At 39.7% G+C, this 26,415-nt stretch overlaps 1 protein-coding gene and 1 long non-coding RNA gene across 2 annotated transcripts in view; one reads left to right on the top strand and one right to left on the bottom strand.

The window, feature by feature from the left end:
- The window catches only part of LOC309670040, a 53,720-nt gene extending 42,690 nt beyond the window's left edge, over nucleotides 1-11,030 (bottom strand). Inside the window, exons 1-2 of the long non-coding RNA XR_014268959.1 lie at nucleotides 11,006-11,030; nucleotides 10,237-10,280 (exon numbers count right to left, since the gene is read on the bottom strand). This is a non-coding gene — a long non-coding RNA (uncharacterized lncRNA). The remainder of the gene's footprint in view (nucleotides 1-10,236; nucleotides 10,281-11,005) is intronic.
- Nucleotides 11,031-11,165: 135 nt separating this feature from the next.
- LRPPRC (leucine rich pentatricopeptide repeat containing) overlaps nucleotides 11,166-26,415 on the top strand; it is a 96,109-nt gene continuing 80,859 nt past the window's right edge. Inside the window, exons 1-2 of the mRNA XM_082480609.1 lie at nucleotides 11,166-11,309; nucleotides 22,654-22,859. Coding sequence (XP_082336735.1) covers nucleotides 11,197-11,309; nucleotides 22,654-22,859 — 319 coding nt within the window. The 5' untranslated portion in view covers nucleotides 11,166-11,196. The remainder of the gene's footprint in view (nucleotides 11,310-22,653; nucleotides 22,860-26,415) is intronic.

The raw sequence follows: 26,415 nt of genomic DNA, 5'->3' as shown, positions 1-26,415 counted from the left end.
GAATATATCCTTCTTGCTACCTATCTCAGAGAGTTTCTCAGCTCTTAGTGACAGACTGATTCCCCCACAGGTATCAAACTGTGTTCACGACAACCTTACACTTTGATACATAGTGCATTACCTCAAACAGAACAACCGCTTTTTGACCTATAAAGATCAGGCTCAGCTTATTTATCTGATTTATCAAAATTCTTTCAAACTTTCCCCTGACTCCTGCTCTGCCATTTCCTTTCCTCCATGAATTTTTGGGGCTACACAGTGAAACTGGATGCTAATGTTCATTAAATAAGTGCGTGGATGAAGGATTTAACTAGAGAAGTGGGGATGTACCTGGCACTGTAACATGGCATTGTCCTAACACACTCTCTACGCAAAGATACAAGAGCTAATGCATGCACACATCGAGCCGATCACAACACATGATGGTGTTCTCAGCACCAGCACGATCTCCCTCCCCATCACCCAGTGCTGCTCTGACCCACACAGAGGACATTCACAGGCAGGTCTCACAGATGTAACTCTGCATCTCCAGAGAGGTTCCCTGTCCAAGAAAGTCTCTTTGAGCAGCGACCACTCATTCCAACACACCTGAATTTACATGTGCTGAAATAACTTGATTATTGTACCAGCTGACAACACAATCCAAATCATTTTGAGTAAGTAAGTGGACCATTCCCATCACTTACTGCTCCATGACTTTTCTCACTAATTCAGTGACGTTTTCTTCAGGTTTTAAGTAGGGTACTAAGCTGAGAATGATCTCTGTATAACCTCACTAGATTATAATTTATTTTGCTAGCTCTTCCTAGCAAATACATTTTGAGTATTACTCTTAACCCGTTCTGAATTTACTGTTGTTGAAGAGCAATCATTTTTGAATTGGTGTCACTAAGTCAAATGCCTTAAAAAAGTCTGCCAACACAGCCGTCACCTTTATCAACCCTACTGGTACTCCTTCAGAGCAGTATCAAATTCATTTGACAAGATCTAATTTCTGTGAAATCATGCTGGTTCACATTAACTGTATTCTGAGCATTTAATTCTCTATTGAAGTCTGTTATCAGTTGACCTGTTACTTTCTTGAGGCTCTGTGCCTAAACAGCTGTCTTATATTTAATTTCCTGAATGACCTGTCTTATCACTTACAACAGCGGCAGATCATTCTCCCAATTCTCTGGAACTTCTCCAATTTTCATTTAAAATCAACATCATTGGTCCAAACAGGTTTGTTAAAAACCTCTTGAGATTACTTGTTTCAACCTGCTTACATAAAAATATTTAATGCTAAAAGGTCGTCCTTTTATCCTCTTCATGGTGGGGCAAAAAAATTTTACTGTTCGTATATATGGATGCATCCAGGTTTGTTGTACACTACAACCACAACATCACTAAGCACTTTTACATTTTCTGCATTGTAGAAAATTCTGCCTCTATTGCTCAGAAACTGACTTTTTACTAACAGAATTCCTCTTTTTTCATGTCATGAAAAAATTCCTTTTCCCTACTTTTGTGCTTAATGACAACAGTGTCTGAATGTTGAACATTCAGAGAGTCTGAATCCAACAACTGGATCCCAGCCATTAGGTTGTATAAGCAACCTGAAACCTTTTGGCTGGATAAACCAGAGAAACATCTTCATTCTGAAGTACAGGTAGTTGAACATTTTTCAAACTCTGTGTTTAAACCTGACAGTTATGTTGCTAACATTAGATAGCAGTAAACAAATATTTTTTCCTTGCTTTTTGTTTGCAAATGGTGACTACTGAGTACCTGCATAACAGTAAGGCATTACATCAAGTATTGGGCCACTAAGAAATTCTGAATAGCTGACAATTACAGAGTGCCTAACCTTCAAACAGGATTCAAGGAAACATAGCACGAATTTTACCAAAGCCACAAACCTAGCACAGTGTGTGCTGGAGAGCCATCTGGTCTCTTGGGTGGAAGAGAAATTTTCCAGGAATCAGATGTAGCCAGAAGCTCCTTTGCATAAAGTAGAAGAGTGGGAAGAATCCTTCGGTCTCAGTTTGTCCTGTAAGTTTATAAACCTAGCCATACCATTTAAGAACTGGTTATTAGGTAGCCTTTTTTTGCCCCCTTGCTAACATTTATTCAGCTCAAATATTACAAACATGTGGGAAGAAATTCTTGCTGTGAACGATGCAATATGCTCTTCCCTCTGAAAATAAGCAACTTTTACTGGTACTTTCCAAAGAACAGCAACAATCAAGAAACAAACCAGATGAGGACAAGGCTCTTCTTTTAAAATTTTATTTTAAGGCCAATATTCAGTGTACAAAATCAGATTTAGTGGAGCATGAAATTCTTGTCCGAGTCACTGATTTAGTAAAATAATCAAAAAGTGTTTCATGGCTTCATCAGAACATATATTTGCCAATAATAAGCAGAGTATTTTGCAGAGTGAATCCATGTTTGTAGTATTTCTTTCCGCACTGCTAAAAATACTCTCTCTTTTGCATGTTTTAGATTAATGCCTTTAAAACACAAGTTTACAGAAATACAAAAATTCCTTCATGCCACGAAGTCATGTATTTAAAGTAACTTATTAGACAAGTTAGGGAAAATAAAAAGGATTTTTTCATAGGAGATACATTTAAAATGTTAATAATCTTTTCTTCCTTTGCAGGGGTCACTTGTGCTGCACCTTGGACAGCCCAATATATGGATATTTTATCTTGATTTATTCAGACAGTATCTGCCCTATGGGAAATACTTGAACTTTCCAGCCCTCACACATTGCAGCAACAGGAAAATATCAGCAACACAACTCATGTTGTTGAAACAGGTTACTCTGTCCAGTTAAATGATACCCATTCCAGTCATTCCAACTGAAGTTTATAAAAAAAAAAATTGGATTGATTTTGTCTGCAGTATTTAATGATAAACGTTTATCTTGAGTAGTATAAAAGCTTATTAGTTAGGAAAATATAAACTATTTGGAAACCACAAAGGGAATTCAAGCTGTTTGTTAAGAAAATTTGGAATTCGCACTTGGATTTGACCTTCGTTAACTGAAAATTGTATTTCAGCTGAGCTGACATGTTGTCCCTATGTCACTGTGTGCATGCACAGGTCTAGCAAGAAAGATGTTTTACTACAAATGTGCACTTCTTGAGAAAAACTGGATTTTTCTCATGACACAACATAAAAATATATACAAAACTCATTCAAGGGCCTAAAGCAACATGGAAAAGGCCACAACTGAACCCTATTTATGGTAAGTATATCTATTTGTTTCTTAAAGTCAGCAGCTCTCAAGTTCAGGAGAAAACACTTTCAGCAAACAATTAAAGCCAGGGAAATAACACAAATTTCCCCCTAATTTAATCTGCCCAAATTCCTCCTATTTGGAGAGAATGTCTAGCAAGTTGTTCCATTTATAGAAATTGTCTACGTGACTAATTGACACTTGAGTTATAAATTTTGTCTTGTAACACAACCAGTACTTGTGCTTAAAAAAAGAAGTAAAAAAACAGTTGCTTCTGCCCTGCCTTCACAATTGGAAATACTGCCCCTCAGTTAGAGCCCAGCCACATCAACATTTGATTTTGCAGAGTGGGGCAGAAATGTCCAACAGGAATGACAGAAAAATAAACAAGAGGAGAAAAATCTCTCAAAGCAGATCAGCTGCCAGAAGAATTAAAACTTCTTCCATCAGTGACTGATCTGCTTTAAGAGATTCCTGCTCTCTGCCTTTCCAATGCTTGTTTACACCTCTCCAGATATTTCTGTCTTCTCGGTCAGTCAGGTTTGTGGCTTTACTCTGAGGGAAGAAAAATAAACAGAAAAATGGGAGTTCTTAACACAATAAAAGGTAATTTGATTATCGTTCATAAAAATAACAACCTAGCTATCATTTTAGACACCCACGGCATATTTGAAAAACCTGAATGAAACTAAATTAAGTGTTGTTCAGACAAATGAGCTGTACAAATGTATAGTAGCATGCTGTATCTGTCCCTGGAATGTATACCAGTGAGGCAGACATGTGTGACATGTCTAAGTGTCTCCTAAAAAATATTCAGTAACCATGAAGATAAATCAGAACATCTGTAAGAAAACCTCAGATGTTTTGAACCAAAGAAGAGGCCAAGACTTTAGATGCTCTCACTTGATCTGTCTTATATCCAGAATTTTAAATTTTTTTCATTGTTTGGTATAGGAGAAGATTTGGCAGAAAGAATCAGCCAGCATGCCCACTGATATAAAAACAGCATATGGATTCTTATCTAAAGTAAACCCTTATGTTTTATTATAATTTCCCAGTCCAGCTAGCAATCTGCATGATCTCTGAATCGTTCCATTCTTGTTTCCAACCAAAAGTTAAAGCATACATCAAATCTCAAAATGGTTTGTTACGTACTGGAGCTACAGGCAGCTGAAATACAGTTTTACCATTCCTGAAACTTGCCATTATTTTCTCCCCTCCAACACTCGTAATATCCAAACCCCAGGACATGATATTCTTTGCAGTACAGCATGCCCACAATTAAACATGTAAAACAAAGGCAATGACAGAAGAAACACAATATGGGATGCATATGCATATATATCCTAATTCTTACTTTGGCATTATTTAAAAGCAATAAATTTAAGACACTGAAGGACTACTAATCAGTTACAGATTTATGACTATTTTGCAGTTTTCAATAACAGTACAATATGCATATCTCTAAACTATACGATTCACTACAGCTCTAAGAATATATCTTCTGACAAAAGCAGCTACCTCAACTTCTCATTTTATGCAGCTTATAGAAAAACTTCAGATGTGACCCAGTTATGTCACAACCATTTTCAACTTGTGATCCTCTGAAAAGTAACTATATAAAAAAAGCACCTTCTTACTCATCAGATCTACTCCCCATAGATAGCCAGGATAAGATCTGCTGACTTGGTTACAAACATAAAGGTTTTACTACTTATTAAAATTTCTACTAACCTTGCAAAACTAACATAGCTGAGGAGAACAGGGAGCTAAATTCTTCTGCATCTTCAGTGGAAATAATTATTTTACACTGCAATACAGCTCTAAAAGACCTCATCAAAGATTTTGAGTGGGATCACACAACAGCAAAGGCATACTTTTGCCTGCAGAAACATTTTAACTAACAGGTATATACGATAAGGAATTAATTTGGCATTTTGTTAGAGATTAAGTCACCTTTGGCCTTTGGAAAGGAATTGTTTTACATGAAAACCAAACATGATATATGGAAATCAACAGGACTCTCAAGCAGCAATTTTCTATTCAAATTGTCTATTACTCCTCTTTCTCCAGTTCTTGGGCTTGCCTTCTTATTTGTCATTTTAACAAGACACTTAGGTATTATCCTACAAATCCTAAGACTTGGCTCTTTGATTTTTTTTTCCTTGCTACTGCTTGTTCCTATTCCAGTACCTCAGTTTGATTTTATCACCCTGCCAGACCCAGAACACAGCAAAACAATATGCCATACCATCAAAGCTCTGCAGTCAGGCTTCCATGAATTCTGAGATTGGCTTAAACTTAAGCAAACTTACAGCATGGATAAGGGGAGCTTTTTTTTCTTGGGAGGAAGAAGGGAAACAGTTGACACTTGAGAGACAAACAGCCCCCAAAGGCATCTGAACAACAAAATTGAATCTTAGAAGTCCACAAATAAAAAAGCATGGATCTTCCCATTACATTCCTGAAACTGAGGTGAGCTGAGCTTACTTTCATCTTGTTTCTGGGAGGTGAGCAGCAATCGCTTTTCCATCCACAGTCAGCAGCCTTACCCGTTACTCAGTTACTTCCATCTCACACATTTCTCCTTCCTTTCTGTCAAACTATTCTGTTGTCACCCTTCTCCACTTTCCTTCTGAACAACATGTTCATTTGTACCATCTCCATCTCACTTTTATAGCTCTTGAACTTTTTACTTCATTTGCATGCTCTCAAAATAAAACCTGACTATTTCAGAAAAGTTGTTGACTTGAATTCCATTTGCAACTAGAGATTTTTCATGGAGAACGTGCTTTGCTATATGTTAGGCAACACTGGCCAAATTACAAGACCTGAAAGACACTTAAGTATTAACAGCTGGAGGCAATTTGGGATCCTGGAAAATATTGCAGAGAAGGAAATCACATTATTGCCAGCATTAACCAACTCAAGCTCTAAAAATCACAAATTTATTTCAAAAAACACTCTCTTAAAGTATTTTTCCTCTAAATTCATCAGATGTTCTCAGGTTTAAGATTTTTTTGCAAATGAAGCTGAAATATGCATTTTCACATGATCTGAGAAGTATAAAGGAATTCAACAGAAAAATGTGAGGGTTTGCAATAACAATCTTGCAAGTATTTTAAGCTGATCCCACTTTCTCCTCTCAGAACGAAATGGAAATGAGATATTAAAAGTGTACAAAAACCTCAGCAAGTGTGAATTTAGACTTACATTTTCTTTGCTGTCACAGAAGTGTATCTGTATATAGACACATCTATATCTACATACACACATACATGTAAATATACAGAGAACCACATTCATCATGATCCTTCTGTCTTTTACTGCCTCCAGAGTAATCTCTTTCAGAGGCTCTATTGCTTAAGCCTGAATTGTATGCCTGAGGCAAGAGGCTTAAGCCAACACTTTCAGTCAGGTTTGGAGAACAAGTCATACGAAGGAAAGGTCACTTTCTGGTTTCTTTGTCATGTTCTCTCAAGATATATTAAGAATGCATATTCTTCATACCAGAATCTCTTAAGTCTGAAATCTAAGGTTATCTTTACTCAGACAGCTGAAATAAAACAATATTGCTATTAACATTACAAATATATACATATTTTAACATCTTCTCCTTTCCAAGGCCTACCTTCCCCAAAAGTCTCAGGTAAACGCCCCAAATTATTCTCTCCATGGCAAACCTTCCTGACAGTCTATTTCCCAAGATAAACACAGCCCTTAAATGAATGCTGGGAACTATGTTGCCTCTTCCCACTGCATGGCATCAACTATGCACCTCACTGGATTACGACCTCGGTGGGAGGACAGATGGTCCTGTCTTACTGTTCTGGTGCCATCCACACAGAGCTGCCTCTAGATGAGGCCATGTTAATTTGGGGAATGGGAGAGAACACGCACGAGTATCGAGAAGTTATGAGCAAGAGGTTCACAAGATGTTTTGTGCCCACCTTAAAACCTCCTGCCTTGAAAACTCTAGAAATGAGCCCCAGGTTTCCAACAGGGATTTGATGGCTCCGTCAGACCAGACAGCTCAAGCCAGTAGAGGGCACCTCTGAGACCCTCGAAGAATGCATGGAATTCACCTAGACTCAACTGCACAGCCTGCAAACACCTCATAAACCTCTTATATGAGACAAAGGCAATTAGCCACGATTCCTGCTATCATCTTACCCTCTGACACACAGCTGTCACATCCAAACTGCCTAAAGGCAATGGTCCTAGGCCAACGTTGATTCTTTCCTGCATGTCCTCTTATGTTTCCTCCACTGTTGCAAAGGCATTTTGACACAACTTGGATCATTCACTCCGGAAGTTTTTACTGTTCAGATTCTGGAGATGCATTTACAGTGTAATTTTTAACTTTAGATTTTAAGATCTTCCAAAGCCAAGTTTGGAATAAGCTACTTTAAGCTATTTTGTACATTAGAGGTTTTATTTGAAAGATGTGAGAGCAAGCTAAAAGAGCTCTAATTACTGCATATTCTAACTCTTGCTTTGGAAATTTCCATGGCATACTTCAATTAAGTTTTAAAAGTTACTAAGAAGTGTTTATGATAAAGTCTCTATTAAATTAGCAGAAACCTTACAAGTTCCAGTGAGGTAGTATGCACGTAGGCTATGCCCATCTTAAATAACCAGAACCATTCTGTGTACTTCAAGTTGACTAGAAGAGTTTGGCCAGAGCCCTTACTTTTAAATACTCCTACCCTCCAGCACAACGTGGCCATTGCCAAACTGCCTACTGGCAACAGCCCCAAGCTGTTTGATGCTAATTCTTCAAATTATGCTAGGCAATTGCCTGGCATAGGCTGAATTTGTTGTAGAGAATAGGAATTCAATAGTAGAGACAAAGCTCCAGAGTCCAAGAACATAACGGCACTGCTTAATTATCCCTAGGGATAGGCTCCTGGGAACTACTAACTATGGGGATAAATTGCCTGGGCAGAGCGAATCCAGTCAAGAATCTTGGAGGATGTGGCCTGTTTAGAAAGATGAAAAACCAGGAAGTCAGCAGAGGATTTCTTTAGCTTCTCTGGAGCTTTCGGTTAATTCTTTCTTTTGGTTGCAAGATCAACAAAACATGTTTCCTTAGACTGCTTCCTTTTCCTGGTCCCTCATCCGCCACACATTTTTCCTTCCCATCTCTCTTAGCCTGGACTCATTCACATCTGACTTTTCACTTGTCCCTTATGCAGCTGACCACAGCATTTCCTTCTGTGGCTTCTACGACTCCTTCCTTTCCCTAGTGCATCTTTTGCAATCCTTCTACTTGCATGGATAGCTGCATCCCCCTCTTTGGGTATGTTTTGCCTTTGGCCTTTTCTTTATCTCTGGATTTGTATCCTTCATCTCTAGATCATCTTTTCTACAAACATAGCAGAGCTACTGTGCTGAGGACCCACAGATCTCTCTCAAGCTTTTTGTCCATACTGAAATCCTGGTGCCTCATTCACATTTTGTGTACGACTCAACTCAAGCATGGCATGGCGAAAATAAAACTTTCACTTGTCACCTGATAACTCCTCCTGTTTCTCAACTACTACTGGTGACGCATACAGTCCTTTCTCTAGATTCTCACATATAAGTGGTAATAATTTTACTCCATGAACAACATATCTAATAGACAACTTCTTTTATTTATCCAGAGAACTAAAACTCTCACCTAGACTCTAAATATTGTCTCAATTTACTGATTAAAAATTTTCTTTTTCAGATCTTGATAAATGTGATCTAGACCTCCACATCCATTCAGAGAACTTGAGCAAACATAATTTCCTAACTCTACTGCTTCAAGTATATCACATTTTGAATTCATTCCCTGGGATCTCCTTTCCTTTTCTTTACAATTCCTGTCTTTACAGAATCGTATCATATCTATGACGCCCCACTTGGCAGTGAAAAGACAACTCCTCTCAGAGAAGCCCATTGTTTCAGATCCTTTATCTACTTACTAGATTTTCAAACACCTTTGTATTTTCTTTGTCCTTTGGAGGAATTCCTGGTCAGCATCTGTCCCATTCTTCTCTTTCAAAACACTTCTTAAAACTGTTCTTTCCCAGTTCAGTAACAGTGAAGTCTCAGCAACAAGAACCTAGTATTTATTATGCTGACCAATGTCACCTTGTTATTTTCCTTTACTCTTCCAGTCATTTGCTTTATCATTTCTGGTCCCTATTGTAAGCATGGTGGATATTTTTGTACTGTGCCTTCAGAGTGAGCTCCCAGGGCCTCTATTCCATAATCAAATTTGATAAGCACATTCCATACCTAAGACAGCCTAATAATTAGCTTGAATACCACTAGGTTTGTACTTGGGTTAAAAAATTCATCTTGGTCTTCCTTGTTAAGACTGAACACTGTATCCTGCAAACTACCATAATACTGTGATACCGCAGAGGCCACAACAAGCAGTAACATTACAAATATTGTCTTACTAGCTGTAACTCATGCCTTACAGCTGGACTATGAGAAGTCTTGAGCATCCAAGACTTTCTTATAAATAGCAAAAGCAGGTGTTCCTAACTTTTAAAAACTGGGCCCTTCACATCTTGATGAGACTTTACATGTCTTAACAAGTAAAGTGTAATAGGAAATGGCTGATCATAATTGATTTGATAAAAATCATAGAATCATAGAATGGTTACAGCTGGAATGGACCTTAAAGACCATCAAGTTCCAACCCCTCTGCCATGGGCAGGAGCACCTCCCACTACACCAGGTTGATCAAAGCCCCATCCAGCTTAGCCTTAACCACCTCCAGGGATGGGGCATCCACAACTTCTCTGGGTGTTGTGGTGCCTCACCACCCTCATAGTAAAGAATTTATTCCTAATATGTCATCTAAATCTCCCCTCTTTCAGTTTAAAACCGTTACCTCTCATCCTATTGCTACACTCCCCGATAAGAGTCCCTCCCCATCTTTCCTGTAGGCCCCATTTAAGTACTAGAAGGCCGCTATAAAGTCTCCTCGGAGCCTTCTCTTCCCCAGGTTAAATCAATCTCACCTCTTTTGATGAACAATCTCCCCTCTGGAGTAAGTATCTGCAACCTATGGCAAAAATAATTACATGGGTTTTGCATGAAAACATGCCCTTTATTTAAAAAGTACCTAAGCAATTTAGCGTTTTATGTCGTAAGAGTCAGCTTTAACTCCTGTGCCAAAATAAAACATCAATGTAGAATGGCTTCTTCGTAAACATAGCAAAGCTCAGGTAGAGATTTACCGTTAAAAAGTTTTTCATTAAGGTTCTTCCCCTCTGCCCCTCACTCCCATTTTGTCCCCGGCAGGAAGCTGGGGCTGATGCCGTTTCAGAGCCCCCTGTACCGCCTGACCCGATGGCCGCCAGTGGCTTTCCCAGCCGCACTACGCACATATCGCCTTCTTGGACCAACAAGGTCAGACCCAGCAGTGACCGCCCGCCAGGCCCCAGAGACCCCCGAGGCAGCGGCCGCCCCTCAGCGGCGGCCAACGGCGCCCGCGCGCCCTCGTCCACGTCACTTCCTTCGGCGGGAAAGGGCGGCTGGGCAAGCGCTCCCAGCAGCGGGGCCTACTGCGGAACTGCGGGGAGGGCGTGGACAGCAGTGCCCGGTAGAGCCCTCCGGAAAAGCCGCTACTTCCCCCCGCATCCCCTTCCCCCCATCCTCCACCGACCGCCTTCCGCTGGAGCAGCTCCGGGTTGGCTGCCGACCCACCCAACCCGCGCTGCGCGACCGACCTTGCGTGGGATGCCCCATCAGCTGCACAGAGGGGGGGGGTGTAAATTAGAAGCTCACCGGTGCCTGAGCGGGCCCATTCCGAGAGCAGGGCTGGAGGCCTCCCCTCGCGAGGAATGGTTCGTCCCGTCACATGGGCCGACGGAGGCGGAGCGCCGGCGCCTGCCGCCCCCTGGCCCCGCCTGTTGCGCATGCGCAGTAGCGCGGCGCCTGGTTCACGTGTTCCTCCGCGTCCGGCGCGCGCGGCGGTCATGGCCGCGCTCCTGAGCTCCGCCGGGCGCCTGCGGGCGCTTTGCCCGCGCCTTCTGCCCCTCCTCCGTCCCCCCGCCGCCGTCGCTGCCGCCCGCCCGCCGGCCCCCGCCAGGTGAGACCCTGCGTCGCGGGGTTGCCCGGCGCCCGCCGGTGGGCCGGCGGGCCGCTGAGGCGGCGGGGGCCGGCTGAGGCGGCGATCCTCGTGGCCAAGGGCAGCGACGGCTGGGCCGCCGCGGCCAGTTGCTCCGTGGCCGTTGGTCACTGCTGCTCCTATCCCACCCCCCTGGAGCTGCCTGCGGGAGCCCTGAGGCCCGGCCCGGGCTGGCCGCCTCTCGCCGCATGGGCCCCGGCGGCAGGGTGAGCTCAGGGTCAAAGGCCGAGAGGGAGCCCCGCTTCCCTCCGGCTCCTTCCGTAGCGCCACTTCGCTGCGGTGTCTTGTTGGGCTGAGAGGAAAGCAGAGCCCTGTCTTCTGCGAAGAGCAAAGGGCACTGGCCTTCAGAGGATACTGCTGTAGTGGGACAGACTGTGCAGAGGGGGAGTGGAGGAGGAGAGCAGAGACCAGGCAGAGATAAATCGTGGTTAACCGCACAGTTGGGGTCTGGGCTTCTTCCCCCTGCCCCTCAGACTCCGCTGGGTCAATTCCTTTACTATGGTTCCCCGTTTTCCATCATGCGGGTAGGGTGGAAAGCTCGGCACACCTGCGTGCATGCCTGTTGCTGTTTTGACCGCACTAATAACGTGGTTGGTGCCATGCAGGAAGTTTGGAGATGCAACCCTTCCTTAACACGAGTACATCTTTTTTTGTTGTTGTTGTTTAACAAAAAAATATTTGGTTTTGGAGAGCTAAGCTTTCTCTCCAGTGGTGGTGCGCTGCAGCTCCACATTTGGGGTGTTTCTTTTTGTCTTCAGCATGTACCTCTTGGATATAGAAGTGTGAAAGGGTTAGCCCTGAATACATGAACAAACACGTCAGAATCCATGTTTGTAGGAAACATACGACATTTCAGGGTGTTTTGCATGCACTGCTTTTTTAATACATCACTGAAGTCATGTTAGCATTCTGTTACACAGGCAAGCTGGTTGCTTCCATAATTTTATCCTTAATTACTTGTCCTAAGAAGGAAGCACTTTGTACAGGTGATAGCTATGTCAAAGAGTTTGGTATTTATTTTTTGTATTTCATGCAGCAAGTATGCAGTTACAACTACATGAAGATTTGTGCAAACTTTTTTAACATGAGGGATTACTTCATTGTCAACAATTTCTGAGGCTGCCTGTGAATGAGAAGCATTTGTTTATGACTTCTGAGCCTTGATGAGGTTAGATTTTTGGTTTCCACCGTGCCCAGCTTCTAAGTCTTAAAAGAGGGAGTTGGGAATGAGTTGAAATGCCTAGCTTTCATTTATGTCAAGTGACTAGCTGTGATTGTAATTACAGTTGTTAACTAAAAATTTGTATAAAATTAAACAAGTAAAATAATTACAAATAATTTGTAAATATAAATGCTCACCTAAAAAGAAGTTTAGAACTGTTTCCTCCAAGGATATGAATGTTTGCTGTATTTTTTCCAGTGCTTGCAAAATGTAGTGAGGATCCAGTGTGGGTGGGCGGCAGGGGATACGATGCTTCTAGTGCGTACAAGTGTCACTTTACAAACTGTTCAGATAGCTGATGTTGCTGTTAGCTCTGAATATGGGAACACAGCATTATCATCTGAAAGAAAGTATCAGCGTGTAGCTTTAATTAGTATTAGTAACTGACCTTGAAAATAATCTCTCATTAAATATCCAAATGGTGCTATAGACAATTTTTTGCATAAAATTTGAGAATAAAAAAGCATTAAACATGCGCACACTGAGTTTCACGAGCTGACGTAACTTAGTGCTACCAGAGGGAGAAAGTTCTGTCCTGTCTTGTTTGTGCCCTGTTACAGCTCTGGTGGTCCCTCTAAGTCGATGTAACTTGATTCCTGGTAGAAACCCAGAACAATTTCCTGCCATTCTAGACAGATAAATTTGTTCAGCAGAGGACTTGGTGAGTGCCAGAGCCGGTTCAGGAGAAGGGATGGGAACAGACGAGAGTCAGCAGCAGGGAAGTCACGGAGGGAAATTTCACCACCAAAATAAGGAAGTTGTTGCTACTTGTACCAGCTTTAGCGCTTTTCAAACCTATTGTGAGCTGATTTTATTTGGCAGCCTGACCAAAATATTACCTAAAAAAGAATATAGTTTTCTACTGGTTTTAGTGGTTAACAAATTGTTAAAGTTGGTGTGAAAGATGGAGGACCTGTGCAGGAAGGACCAGGAACTAGGAGGACATGTGCTATAAGGTCGGCAACAGAACCACGCATGTAGTTAGTTAGCTGCAGATCATGAATAAACTTTTCTACTTTGTGGTATTTCAGCTGATTTTTGTTTTTCTTGACTGGAAGCTTAATTTCCTAAATTAGGTTGTTGCAAGAAGTAATATTCATTGAAATTCACATATGGCTTGATGAAGGACTAACAGGGCTTTTTTTCTGGAACTGTGTTTCTGGAAAGAACTTGAAAAGTGCTTTATGCAATCATACTCTGGCTCTAACAGCTGGGTATTGGGTTTTTGGTTGTTCCCCTCCCCGCCACAAATGATACTTTTTTCTTGCACCAAATTATACTTTTCTATATTTTCAAGGATAAATGGGGTCATATATGGGATAGTTTGGTGATCATACTGAAAACTCATTCATTCTCAGGCTAGATTTAGTTAATTATGTGAGAAAGGTGCCTGGTAGAGAACACATTAACAGGAAACAGCAGTGGTATTTATCTCATAGCTTTTAGGTTTAGGTCTAAACTGTGAGTTATATTGGAGTAAGACTGAGTGGCACACCTAAATTTGTGCATTCTTTCTGTCCATAAATTTCATTCCTAAGATAGTTTTGTCATCCAAAATCTTTGTCTTACTGTCACTTTATGAGTTTAGGCATCCTACTGCACAAGTGATGCTCTAGGTAAAGCAAAGTGTAAAGCAAGGTAACATTTATGAACAGAAATTGTGCATATAAGCATATAATATCTTTTTTTTTTGACTTAAGTAACTATTCATTGTTATTTTTTTTCTACTTAAGCCTTAGTTGCTGGAAATGAACCTCTTTTGAAGAACAAGAATGACATATGGACAACATTTAGACTTGCTGTTCAGGTCTTGAGGTGGTGTTTTGAGAGTGAAATGCAGTCCACTGCAGTAAATTCCGGAGAATATTGATCAAGTTCTAATTGGAATAGTGGGGACACCCCACCCTCCCCCCCAAGTTTTAGGAGTAAATAAGTAACAAGGAATAATCCAGCATTTCGCAAGAGAACTGCTATATGTTCGTATGTGCTTGGTACAGTTACATTAGCAAAAAAGTTGCAAAACTCCTTATTTCTTTAGAGATGTAACGATTCACATTCACAGTAATGATTCACATTCAAGCAGAGATTTTTATCAGAGCATCATATTGCTGTAATTTTTCCAAGAAAGTCCTAACTACCATTGCCAAACTGTAGAGTACACAAATGATGGTTTGACTCTTTGTAATGCCTGTGTAATTTTAGAGACTCTCAGGATATGTTGCTTTTCTGCTCAGAGCCAGTATAGTATGCACTGGACAGAGAAGCAGCTCTTCATGCGAATAAGGCTTCAAATTATGTGTCAGTACTTTGAAGTGCATCTGCATCTATAGTGAAGTGACGAATTTGACCACAGTTGGACAGAGTGGATATGCTAGATTAAGGTAGTCTCCCTGCAATGACTGATGGTTCCTGTTGCTCTGCTGCATGTTGCCACCCATAGCTGAGCCCCAGTGGAATATTCTGTGGGAGTGGTTCCCATTTAGTTTTGTGTTAATTTAATCTGGACTTCTTCTGAAAATGGATTAGGACAATAGATGGAGATCTGATTGCATTGGGTGGTTGAGGAGCATTTCATAGCAAAAGTCTCAGATCAGATCTAAGTCAAATTTTTCACTTGTCGACCTTTAGTATGAAATGAGAAATATACTGAGCTATATGTCATCACTCTCATGCCATGCAGTTATAACAAGATAAGCAAGCTATGACAGACCAATACAACAAACTTCAGATCTACAACAGCAAACTTTAGTACTGTGCTGAGGTATTTGGTACCAATTATTTAGTGGAACTTTGTTCATAGAAGTTTCACTAAGGGAAGAGATGGTTAAATTTGCTGCTATTGGCTGACTGTCAAGAATGCTGTAACAAACCTCTCTATGAGTGTTCATAGTAGTTTTCAAATTAACATCAGAATCTCTTGAGGACTTTATTCTACATACTCTAGGTGATTATGTTATGGTTTGATGTTACAGCTGTGGTGGGAAAGTTCATGTTGGGAGGAAGGGTATTGCCTCCATTCTTCCACACAGACCACCCTCCCATTCCTGGCCAGCTTGTCTTGCTGTACATCAGGATGCTTCTTGAACCTGTTACTCATCTGATTTCATTTGCTAGGCTGCGAGGAAAAAGTTTTCTGACAGATCAACAGGTTTTATTGGATCAGTTAAGGATCTGATGAACTCTAGAAAGCTGGGACCACTGGCAAAAGAAGGGGGAACCCTGCTGATGACTGAGTGATATTAGATCAATGCAGCTGTATTGCTGAACTGCACATAGATGTGCGAGTGCTAGGATATTCATCTTGAAGTCAACACACTAGCTGTCCTCACAGAAAAGGAGAGCAGTTAGGCTCCTAAGGCATAGATCATAAAAGTATACCTGAGGAGGAAAATCAAGTGCAAGTCTTGCAAGGCATCTTTGGCTTTGTTGTCACTTCTTCAGTTTGAGATTCTCATCTGTGAGTTTGAATGTCAGTTTTGGGGACTGTGGAGCAAAGAGCATCTCCCCAAACAGCAAATTGTGCTGTAGTGAAACCTGCTTTTTGCAAGAGCTGTGTTCCATTCAGAAGCGTTATTGCTGGTGAAGCTGGTAAGAGGGTACCATGTGCAATGCTTTTCAAGTTGTCCTTGTAAATACTGTTGACTTTTGGCATGTTGTGGTGTGTTTGTATAAGATTGAAGCATGTTGGAGAGATGGAAGTGAGAATATCCTTTTAAAGAACCTTGTTTAAGATCTGAGGGGATTTGATTTGAGCTTTGGGTAAGCCATAAGTTTAAAACCCAAATGATTCATGGTTTAATGTGTGGTATATTGTTGGCTTGTTGTTTTGGGGGTTTTTGTGTGTTTTTTTTTTTTTTTAATTAGCTGCAAACAAATGTCTTTTGGCTATTCACTGTCATACTCGGCAATCCATCACCAGTGGACAAAAATGTAGAATTGAGTGCTTAATTACTTTACATTAGCAAAACAATAGAATTAATGGGCTTTAAATGCAGATGAGGCATTTAGTAGACTTGCTTTTTGGTAATTATTGAAGCAACGCTGTCCTAGTAAAGTTTCACAAGCTGCACAGTTGTTGTAGTTGTTGCATGTGTTCTACTGATGGAAATAAAATGTCTAGAGACTTCCTAAGGAATAGCAGAAAGCAAAGTTTTTCTGCTTTGCTTCCTGTGAATCACTTAGGCAAAGTTTTTTTGATGCCCTCTGAGAAACATGAGGTTTCTCAGTCTACATGAAAAAACATAACGTTTTCTGTCTCGTAGGATCCCTCTGTATCTCATTGAAACAGGGATACAGTGGCCTGAACATTGTGGCCTTTTTTTGTAGGTGACCATAGTTAAGTCAGGGGAAGTACTGTTAGCAGTCACGTGAATCATGCTGGGGTCTCAGGTGGTATATTTAGTCTTACATTTAGTAAATTTAACTACTGTTGAGTCTGTAGTAGTTTTGTGTACAGTAATGAATTTTAACTCTAACTCTTATGTTTACCATTATTCTACTTTGAGCATGGTTTGTATTTTGAAAACTATTTCATATGCCTTTCACCTGTTTAGTTTAGAAAGAACAAAATACTCAGTACTTTTCTTAGAAAAAAGTGCTGCCAAGTACCTTATTGTGGCTGTGCTAAAGGGAGACAAATATCCATATGGTGGTTGGTTTTGTATTTTTTTTTTTTTTTTTTGCATGTTTAGAATTGCTCAAGTTTTATGGAAACTAAACTTTTTGCTGCTGCCAGGCAGAACACTGGAACCACCTACTTGAGTTTTGGGAAAGATGTGGCATTTTTTACTCAAGCTGTTGTGTAAGATTTGTTCCTTTAGGAAATTGAAAGCACTGCCTTTAGTCTGCTCTAGAAATATGAAAAGCATAGAAGTACATTACTACAGTACTGGGATTCTCACTAAACCCTTGCAAACATAGAAGAATTTTAGTAGTTGACTTGGTATAAATTTCCCCATACGCATTTCATCTCTGCATAAGTTTTTTATGAGTTTATCTTCAACTACTTTCCAAATGTTTTAAGCTAAATTGGAGGTGAAAAGTTACAGCTAAGTAGCGGATGGTTGGTTTTTGGGATTACCAACGTATGGTTGGTTAACTTTTCCTGTGTAGGCATGGTCTACAGTTTTAATCCTCACAATTGTAGAGACAAAGCTGAAAATAGTGTAAAGGTACAATTATGTACAGGCTCAAATATCGGAAGTCTACTTCTAATCTTGTGATTGTGGGAGTAGGAGAGAGTTCAAGTGTTTGCAAATATAATGTTTCACATGGAGAAAATCTTAAAATACTGTTTAAAGGTAATTGATGAAAGTAAATATCTGGCATTCGTTGCAGTCCTTGGAGAAGTATCAGACATTTAATTCTAAACAAAGTTAATGAAAATAATTGAAAAATATGGTTACATTGTAAGACTATGTAATCTAACATCTAGCACTGAGGCAGGATCAGAAATGCCAAGGTCATGCGTGATAGATTCCCCCCCCCCCCTTTCTAATCTTACTTTATGAGCTTTCAAATGAGAAAGTTTGACTGTCGAAGTATCCTAGTATTTCATTATAATTAATATTACAACAGTTAATATTACCAGTGTGATGCCTGACGTATTAGGTACAGTTACTTCTCTGCTTGGAGAGTGGGATGGGATAGATGAGTCTTTTGAGTCTTTTAAACTTGTTTTTTTGTGAGTAAACACACCATGACAAGCAGAATAATTTTCTCTGTATTTTATCTGTGTTGCTTTTGTTAGGAGTTGAAGCTTTCTTTTTTGCTGCGTGGTGTTTCATGTTTAGTGGTGGCTCATTTCAGTACTTTTTTGGTTTCAGTACTTTTTAGCAATTGTACACCATCTTATGTTTCTGCATTTGTTTTTTGTCCAAAAGGTACAACTTTCTTTGATCTGTATTGAATTTCTTTTTTGTTGATTTCAGACCATTACATTATTACATTACGTGATTAGTTAATCAAGATTACTCTGAAGTCTGAGGCCTTCCTTCTAAGAGTTTGCCACCATTAGGATGTCATCTGCAGATTTTATAAGTTTATTAAACTCTTCTGTCATCCAAATTGTTAATGAAATTATTGAATGGACATGGATTGTACTAGTCTTTTCCCAGTTGGGTCATGAGACAGTTAAATTTGAATCCCATAAAATATATTCCCAATTTGGCAACAAACACTTATCAGCACATTTTAATTTTATATATATATCCTAAACAACTACTGCACCCGTATTTGTGTAAAGTACATTGCATCCCCTTGTTTTGCTTATGAGATTGTCAGGTAACATGGTGCCAAAAGCCTGTACATCAGTCTGTATTTTTTATTGATTACCCTCTGTTTTTCCCAAAACTTTCATGATTTTTTGAAGATATTTCCAAAGGACTAGAGATTGAGTAAGGTCCATTACTGTGTTTTAAATATAACATATCTTAATCTTTCCAGAAATCACTTGGATCATTCTTCCCTATTCTCACCTACACCTCCATCTGCTTGTTAGAATTTAGTCATGGTAAGGTGGTTAAAATTTACACAGTAGGGTTGCAATTAACATTTTTTTGAAAGATAAACAGTGTATGATCTGTAATTTTTTTCATTGTAAGACATATGTATTTTCTAAAATCATCTTTCTTATATTTAGAAGCCTTTCTTGCTGCCTTTTTGTGACCTCCTGACTGAAATGGTTACCATGGCCTCCTTGATTTTTATCCTTGCTTTTTTTTTTATTCCCCTTAATCGTGTGTTCTTTCTCAACTTCTAAAAATCAAAGAATCACTCAAGGTTGTTGAAGATTCCTGATGTATGGATAACTGCTTCATTTTGTTAGCTTTTTTTCTGTTTCACAGGGAGGTTGTGCCATTAGTATCAATTTTCAGTATGTTGTCTACTGCATTCTCCTGTCCTTCCCTTGATTGCCAGAAATCAAACCTGATACTGTGTACCCTGAATTTATTAAAGTTGCTTTTTTGGGGGGGGGGGGGGGAAGCTGTCTTTCTGGTCTGCTCAGTCTTTCATCTTTTAGAATTGTGAGCTCTTAGCTTCCCCTCCACCCCTTCAAAGTTTTGTGTTCTTAGTTGATTTGTAATGCTAAGAACCAAATTTAAGATAGTAGATGCCTGCAGCTTCATCCAGTTTTTGAAGCCACAGTTATTTTTAACAAATTCCTACTATGGGATTGGCTTAGCATTACACAGTACCTTAAATCATGCTAAAAGTGTAATTTATTCAAATGCTGAAAGCCTATAGATGACAAGGTACACCAGTCTTACTCTAGATACCGTATTTCAGATTGATGGTGGTAATTGAAGTGGATGCCAGTGGAAGTTTGAGTTCCTCAGGTTGTTTTATACTCTCATACTGTTTTCCCCTGTCTCTCTAAAATTGAAACTCAGACAACTATGTTGTCATTCCTTAAAATGTCTTTAATCAGTGCCATATTTGATAATAGTGGGAGGGTGGTGTGTAAATAGAAATGCCCATTTCTGCTGATCTTTCAGAAGGTTGAGTTAGAGTATAAAAATAACACTTCATATAAGAATATAATATTTTACAGTCTACAACTGTAGCAGTTGATATAGTATAATATTCTAAACTTATGGTATAAACAGCATCATGCTAAATGCGAAGCAGGGAGAGTTTAGTAAAAATGAGACTTTAGAGTCCTCTCATGCTGTTAACCAGCATATTTTTTAACATGCGTATACAATTTTTATCTTCATATGTAATCTGATGGAGCTATGCAATGCAAGTGCTTTAAATTGTTTGTGACTTTTGACACATAGAGAATCTTACAAAGATGGCCTCCTTAAAACAATGTAGGGCTTAAGAAGAATTGTAGATATCAAGTAGCTTATGGTTGCAAGTGTGCTATGTGGTATAATTCAATAATTTGCAAAATACTATAAAACAATAGCAATTTTTGTAGAAGAAGACATTTCAATTTTAATCTGAAGCACGGGATTTTTTTTCTGCTTGTGTTTTGATTGTTAACGGAAACCAAAGTATAATTTTCTGTGTTACAAAGACACAAAGTCCTGCATTGGTGCTTGCTTCCAAAGCATTTTTTCCAACCTGACTTGAAGTATTCTGAAAAGCTTTCAAGTAGCTTTTTAAAATGGTTATATAAGAGTGGATGATACAATTTTCTTTTTTTATCTACATCTTTAGGAAAAATAGATAAGAACTTGCAATCGTTACAGTTTCATTCTTGTAGCTATCCATTGGCTAGCTCATTGTTGAATATTGGTATTTATGTGTTATTAAAGAGTTTATATAAGTTGTAGACATCTCATTTGGTTGTTATACCCAAGAGGACTTAAGATTTTGTATCTTACTGTTAATCTTACCTTGCACTACTGGATTTTACTCTAATTAGTCTAATGATTTCTGTTTTAGGTAAAGTACCCTGTCTCTGGATAAATGATGAGGTAGAAGGATAAGAGGAAAAGGAAGGAACAAAAAAAAAAAAAGAGCTTGATAGCGTTAATCTGATCAGCTACGTACCACCTAAAGTAGTGTTTCAGTTTCTTGTTTTTCTTCCTAGTTCCTCTGATTTTAGCCATCTGTTCCTACTCCATTGCTTTTTTTCTGGTTCATTCTGGTGTTTTTTGGACATCGTGAGCTGTTTCCACTCTAACCTGATGGAACAGTAATTGATTTTTTTGTAAAAGTGGCTGAATTGGTATTGGGCCAGATTAGTGAGTTAAATAAGATCACAGAGGGATCTGAGTAAAATGAGAACTATCCCAAAGGAATCAGTAGGCACTTGCATCTAGAAGGAGATAGAACTGAGACGGAAGGAGGGGATCTCTCCTTTTTGGTAGTCTTTTTTTCCTTGCTCCAGTTTTCTTCTTTGTCCCTTCCCGTGCCAAATAAAATGCAGATAATTTGCTGGCCTCTAGGAAATTCTTCCTGAGGAAACTTGAGGAGATTGGACACTGTAAAATTTGCAATGGAGATACATACCTGTGAAAAAGCTCCAGGTGTGGGAAATCATTTTGTAGAGAATACCAGCACTCCTCACTTTTAGGCTACCATTTTAAAAAACACGCAGCCATTACCATGTAGGACTCCGAGCATCTGTAACAGCAGGGAGTGCAACAAGTAGGTTTTTTTGAACTAGTCTAGAGAACTTACACAAATTTAGCTGAAGAGCTGTCTAGAGAACCAGAGACGAGGGAGGGCAATTTCAATAGTTGCTGAATCTTTTTGCCATCCAGCATATGCTACTTCCTTTGTATAGGATTCTGGAGGAGGATAGTCTGGTTTATTTTATGCAGTTGTAAGGACAATTGAGAACAGACTTCCAAAAGTGCTTGTGTGTAACAATAATTTGCCCTGCACAGGCTGCTCACAATTCCATCGTGGCACAAATACCATGTTCATATTCTTATGTATACCAACTTGTTCTGTTTTTTCTTTTTAAAAAAAGCAAGCTCTTATTGTTTTGCTAGAAATAAGAATGCTTCCTCCTTACGTTTCTTGTCATTGTCATACTTTGTTTTGAGAAATTTATCCAGTCACAGGATGACTGCTTCGTGTTCGTTAATGTAAATTCTGAAGAACTGGGAATGATCCCATTGTTCTTTAAGCTGTTTGATACGCTTGTCTAAAACATGGGCCTCTGCATTAGTTTGTGTATTTTAGTTGAAAAGAAAGATATGCTTTACTGCCTTCACGTCTTCTGGAAGAGATGTCTGACTATTCTTGGAATGATTTTTCAAAAGCACCTGAGAGCTTTTTTGAGAACCTGTAATGTGACAATAGACTTTTAGATTTGGATGACTTCAAAATTTTCATTTTTTGGGGAATAGTATTTGAACCATTTAATTCATGAGGTGAATCTAACTGAAAATCTCAGAGAAAAAGTTTTCACTATGAGAAAATATACATGACTATATCTTTTTAAGTAGAAAAACACTGAAATTAATCACCTGCATTGTTTACATTGATACGGCATGTTTGGAGAAATTCTTCATCAGTAAGAGATAAAGTGTGTTATCTTTTTTGACATTGTGTGACTAGTATAGTTGCAAAATTATTCACAGAAGTGTAATCTCTATTTTTTGTTTGTTTTTATTGTAGCAGAAATGTTATGTACCAAATAAGGTTCCTTACAGTTGCACCTCAACAGGAGGGAAGTGTTAAAGAAGAAGCAATTACAGAAACTCAAACCAGACAGACCTGGCAGTTTGACTGGGCATTAAATAAACTGGATAACTCTGTCAGAAAAACTGGCCGCATCCCTAAAGCCCTTCTACTGAAAGTCTTCCATGAAATATGCAAAACAGGTAAGTTGCTTTCAATTTAAACAAAATAAATTTAAAGCTGCAATATAATGATTCATCAAACTAAGGAAATTAATTAAGAGTTCTAATTTATATTTTGTCTTTGGATGTTGTTTGATCTACTACATACCTTGAACAGACTTTAAATGTTTTAGAGATGTTGTTTTGCTTTAAATGCACATGTTTACTTTTCCAGGTTTTGAAGTCTTTGGGAATTTAAGTCTTGTAAAAATTCAGTGTGCTTTTTAAGAACACTTATCATATTTTCTTGCTTATTGTGGATTTTTATCTGGTAACGTTATACCTTCCTCATATAACTGTACTGTGAAGACTGAACAGGGATCCTATATGTCTGGTTTACACAGTATGATTTTAAAGTGTCTGTAATAAACCATGCTGTCCTTAAGAGGCCATTTGTTTTAAAATGGAGTTATGCAGGGAAATGTGAAGGTAATCCCCAAGTTTCCCTATTCCTCAGTAGCTGTGGATATTCAGGACAGGAAAACTTTATTTGAATAAAACAAAAATAAACAGCTGAGGCATTGTTCATTCTGACAGATTCAATATCCCTTTGGCTAAAAATAGCCAGACTATATTAATATTTTGCAAACCAGGTATCACAGTTGATTAGGTCATCTAGTTACAATGAGTCAATGGAGATATTTGATAAATATTAGCAGTAGTACTTATTGTTTAGCAATGACGGCATGTATTGTTTTGTTTTAGTTTTAAACAGTATTGCTCTGGACTGTTAATGGCTTGTATACCTGGGATTACAGAATCACAGAATTTTCAGAGTTGGAAGGGACCTCTAGAGATCATCTAGTCCAACTCCCCTGCTAAAGCAGGACTGCCCAGAGCACATTACTCAGGACTGCATCCAGGCGGGTCTTGAAAATCTCCAGAGAAGGGGACTCCACAACCTCCCTGGGCAGCCTGTGCCAGTGCTCTGTCACCCTCACCGTAAAGAAGTTTTTCCGTGTATTTGAACGGAACTTCCTATGTTCTAACTTGTGCCCATTGCCCCTCGTCCTGTCACTTGGAACCATTGAAAAGAGCCTGGCTCCATCCTCCTTCAACCCACCCTTTAGATACTTGTACGCCATAATAAGGTCTCCCCTCAGCCTTCTCTTCTCCAGGCTAGAGAGTCCCAGCTCTCTCAGCCTTTCCTCATAAGGGAGATGCTCCAATCCCTTAATCATCTTAGTTGCCCTTCGCTGGACTCGCTCCAGCAGTTCCCTGTCCCTCTTGAACTGGGGAGCCCAAAACTGGACACAGTATTCCAGTTGTGGTTTCACCAGTGCAGAGTAGAGGGGGAGAATGACCTCCCTCGACCTACTGGCCACACTCTTCCCTATGCAGCCCAGGATTCCATTGGCCTTTTTGGCGACAAGGGCACATTGCTGGGCCATGGATAATTTACTGTCTACCACAACCCCCAGATCCTTCTCCTCCAAGCTACTTCCCAGCAGGTCCGCCCCTAACCTATACTGGTGCCTAGCATTCTTCCTCCCCAGGTGGAGGACCTTGCACTTGGTTTTGTTGAAGCTCATTAGGTTCTTCTCTGCCCAGCTCTCCAGCCTGTCCAGGTCACGCTGGATGGCAGCACGGCCCTCTGGGGTGTCAGCCACCCCACCCAGTTTGGTATCATCAGCAAACTTGCTGAGGATACACTCTGTCCCCTCATCCAGGTCATTAATGAATATATTAAACAAAATTGGACCGAGTATTGACCCCTGGGGGACACCACGGGTTACAGGCCTCCAACTAGACTCTGTGCCACTGATCACAACCCTCTGAGTCCTGTCCCGCAGCCAACTCTCAATCCACCTCACTGTCACCTCATCTAGCCCATACTTCCTCAGCTTCCTAATGAGGTTGTCATGGGAGACAGTGTCAAAAGCCTTGCTAAAGTCAAGGTAGATGACATCCACGACTTTCCCCTCATCCAGCCAACCAGTTATAACATCATAGAAAGCTATCAGATTGGTCAAGCATGATTTACCCTTGGTAAATCCATGTTGACCACTTCCAATAACTTCCTGTTCCTCAATGTGTTTGGAGATGACATCCAGAATGAGTCGCTCCATTACCTTCCCAGGGACAGAGGTGAGACTAACTGGTCTGTAGTTCCCTGGGTCCTCCTTCTTGCCTTTTTTGAAGATCGGAGTGATGTCAGCCTTCCTCCAGTCCTCAGGCACCTCTCCTGTTCTCCATGACCGTTCAAAGATGATGGAGAGTGGTCTAGCAATAACATCCACCAGCTCTCTCAGCACTCGCGGATGCATGCCATCACTCGAAGATTGTGCTTTTAAAAGTTTTGTTGTTCAGTGTTTAAAAGTTGACTCTTAATGCTCTCTTTCTGTTGAACTTATTTTTTTTCTTTGTGCTTGTGATATGCTTTCTGATTCTTACTGCTTTTTCTTTTTTAGGCATAAACTTAAATTAGCAAGTGTGGGTTGGCAAGAATTTCATGTCTCTAAGCTTATCTGCAAATCAGTTCTTCATGATCTTTGATTAGTTACACAGTTTTTAGGAAGTTATATTAACAAAAAGGTTAATTGGTTATAGTGGTTTCCTTTGGCTGTGTAAGTATATCTTTTTTTTTTTTTTTTTTTTTAAAAAGCACAGAACTTCTCAAGAGATTTAACTAGGATGCTATTAAAATAAATGTCAGATATTTCCATATGAAAAATTCGGTCCTTTTTTTATTAATAAAGTTGAAAACTGCTTTAGCAAGTGTGGGAGGTTAGTTACTGTTGGCTTCTTAAAAAGATTTGCCTTAGTTTGTATTGTTCTTCCATTTCTAATTGCAACACAAAAAATGCCCAAAGGGGGTGCTTGCTGCAGATCCCTTGTCCTGAGTCTTTCCATACTTGTACTGCCAAACCTTTTCCTGTTTCTGTTGCCTTTCAGGGTACTCAGTCACTAGTGTAACACTGGCATTGTGAAACTGGAGATGCGTTGGCATTTCTACTACATGAACAAATTGTATGCAGGGATTTAAAAGTTAGTCAAGTATGGCTTATCTCACCACTCCCTTATGTATTCAGACGTTCAGATCCCTATTTGCAATTTGTACCTGCCCCCTCTTGATGTTTTAACTCATTTCTCTTTTCTCATTATTGCTTATTTTTTTCCCCGCTACTGCCTGTGTTTCTTCCCAGATGTGTTTACCCTGTATGAGTAACTTTTCTGCTGTAGATTGCACTCTTAGAACATAGTTTACAATAATTATGTGGCATCCTAGATTTGCTGGTCCTTTTTGGTACTTGAAGGTTTAAATTTAGACCGTGTATAGCTTTCTGCTGTTGAGTTGTTTTGTTTGTTTTTTTTTTTACTTTATTTTGCCATTATTTTGTAGCTGTATAGCTGTTTCTATAGCTGTGTAATAATTAAAAATTACGCTTAGAGTGATCAGAAGCAGCTGGAAACATTTTTAGTGGCCACAGCTTCTGCCTCTGTGCTGGGCTGTACACAACTTTGGAGTGTTGGCATGATGACTTGGAAGTAACTTACAAAGCATTAGTGATGTTTTAGACTTCAAGTAATTTTGGAA

This window comes from Vanellus vanellus (assembly GCF_965231255.1).
Source record: "Vanellus vanellus genome assembly, chromosome: 3".
NCBI classification, from domain to species: Eukaryota; Metazoa; Chordata; class Aves; order Charadriiformes; family Charadriidae; genus Vanellus; species Vanellus vanellus.
The sequence above is the reverse complement of the archived record's forward strand: the minus strand, read 5'-3'. Positions and strand labels throughout refer to the sequence as shown.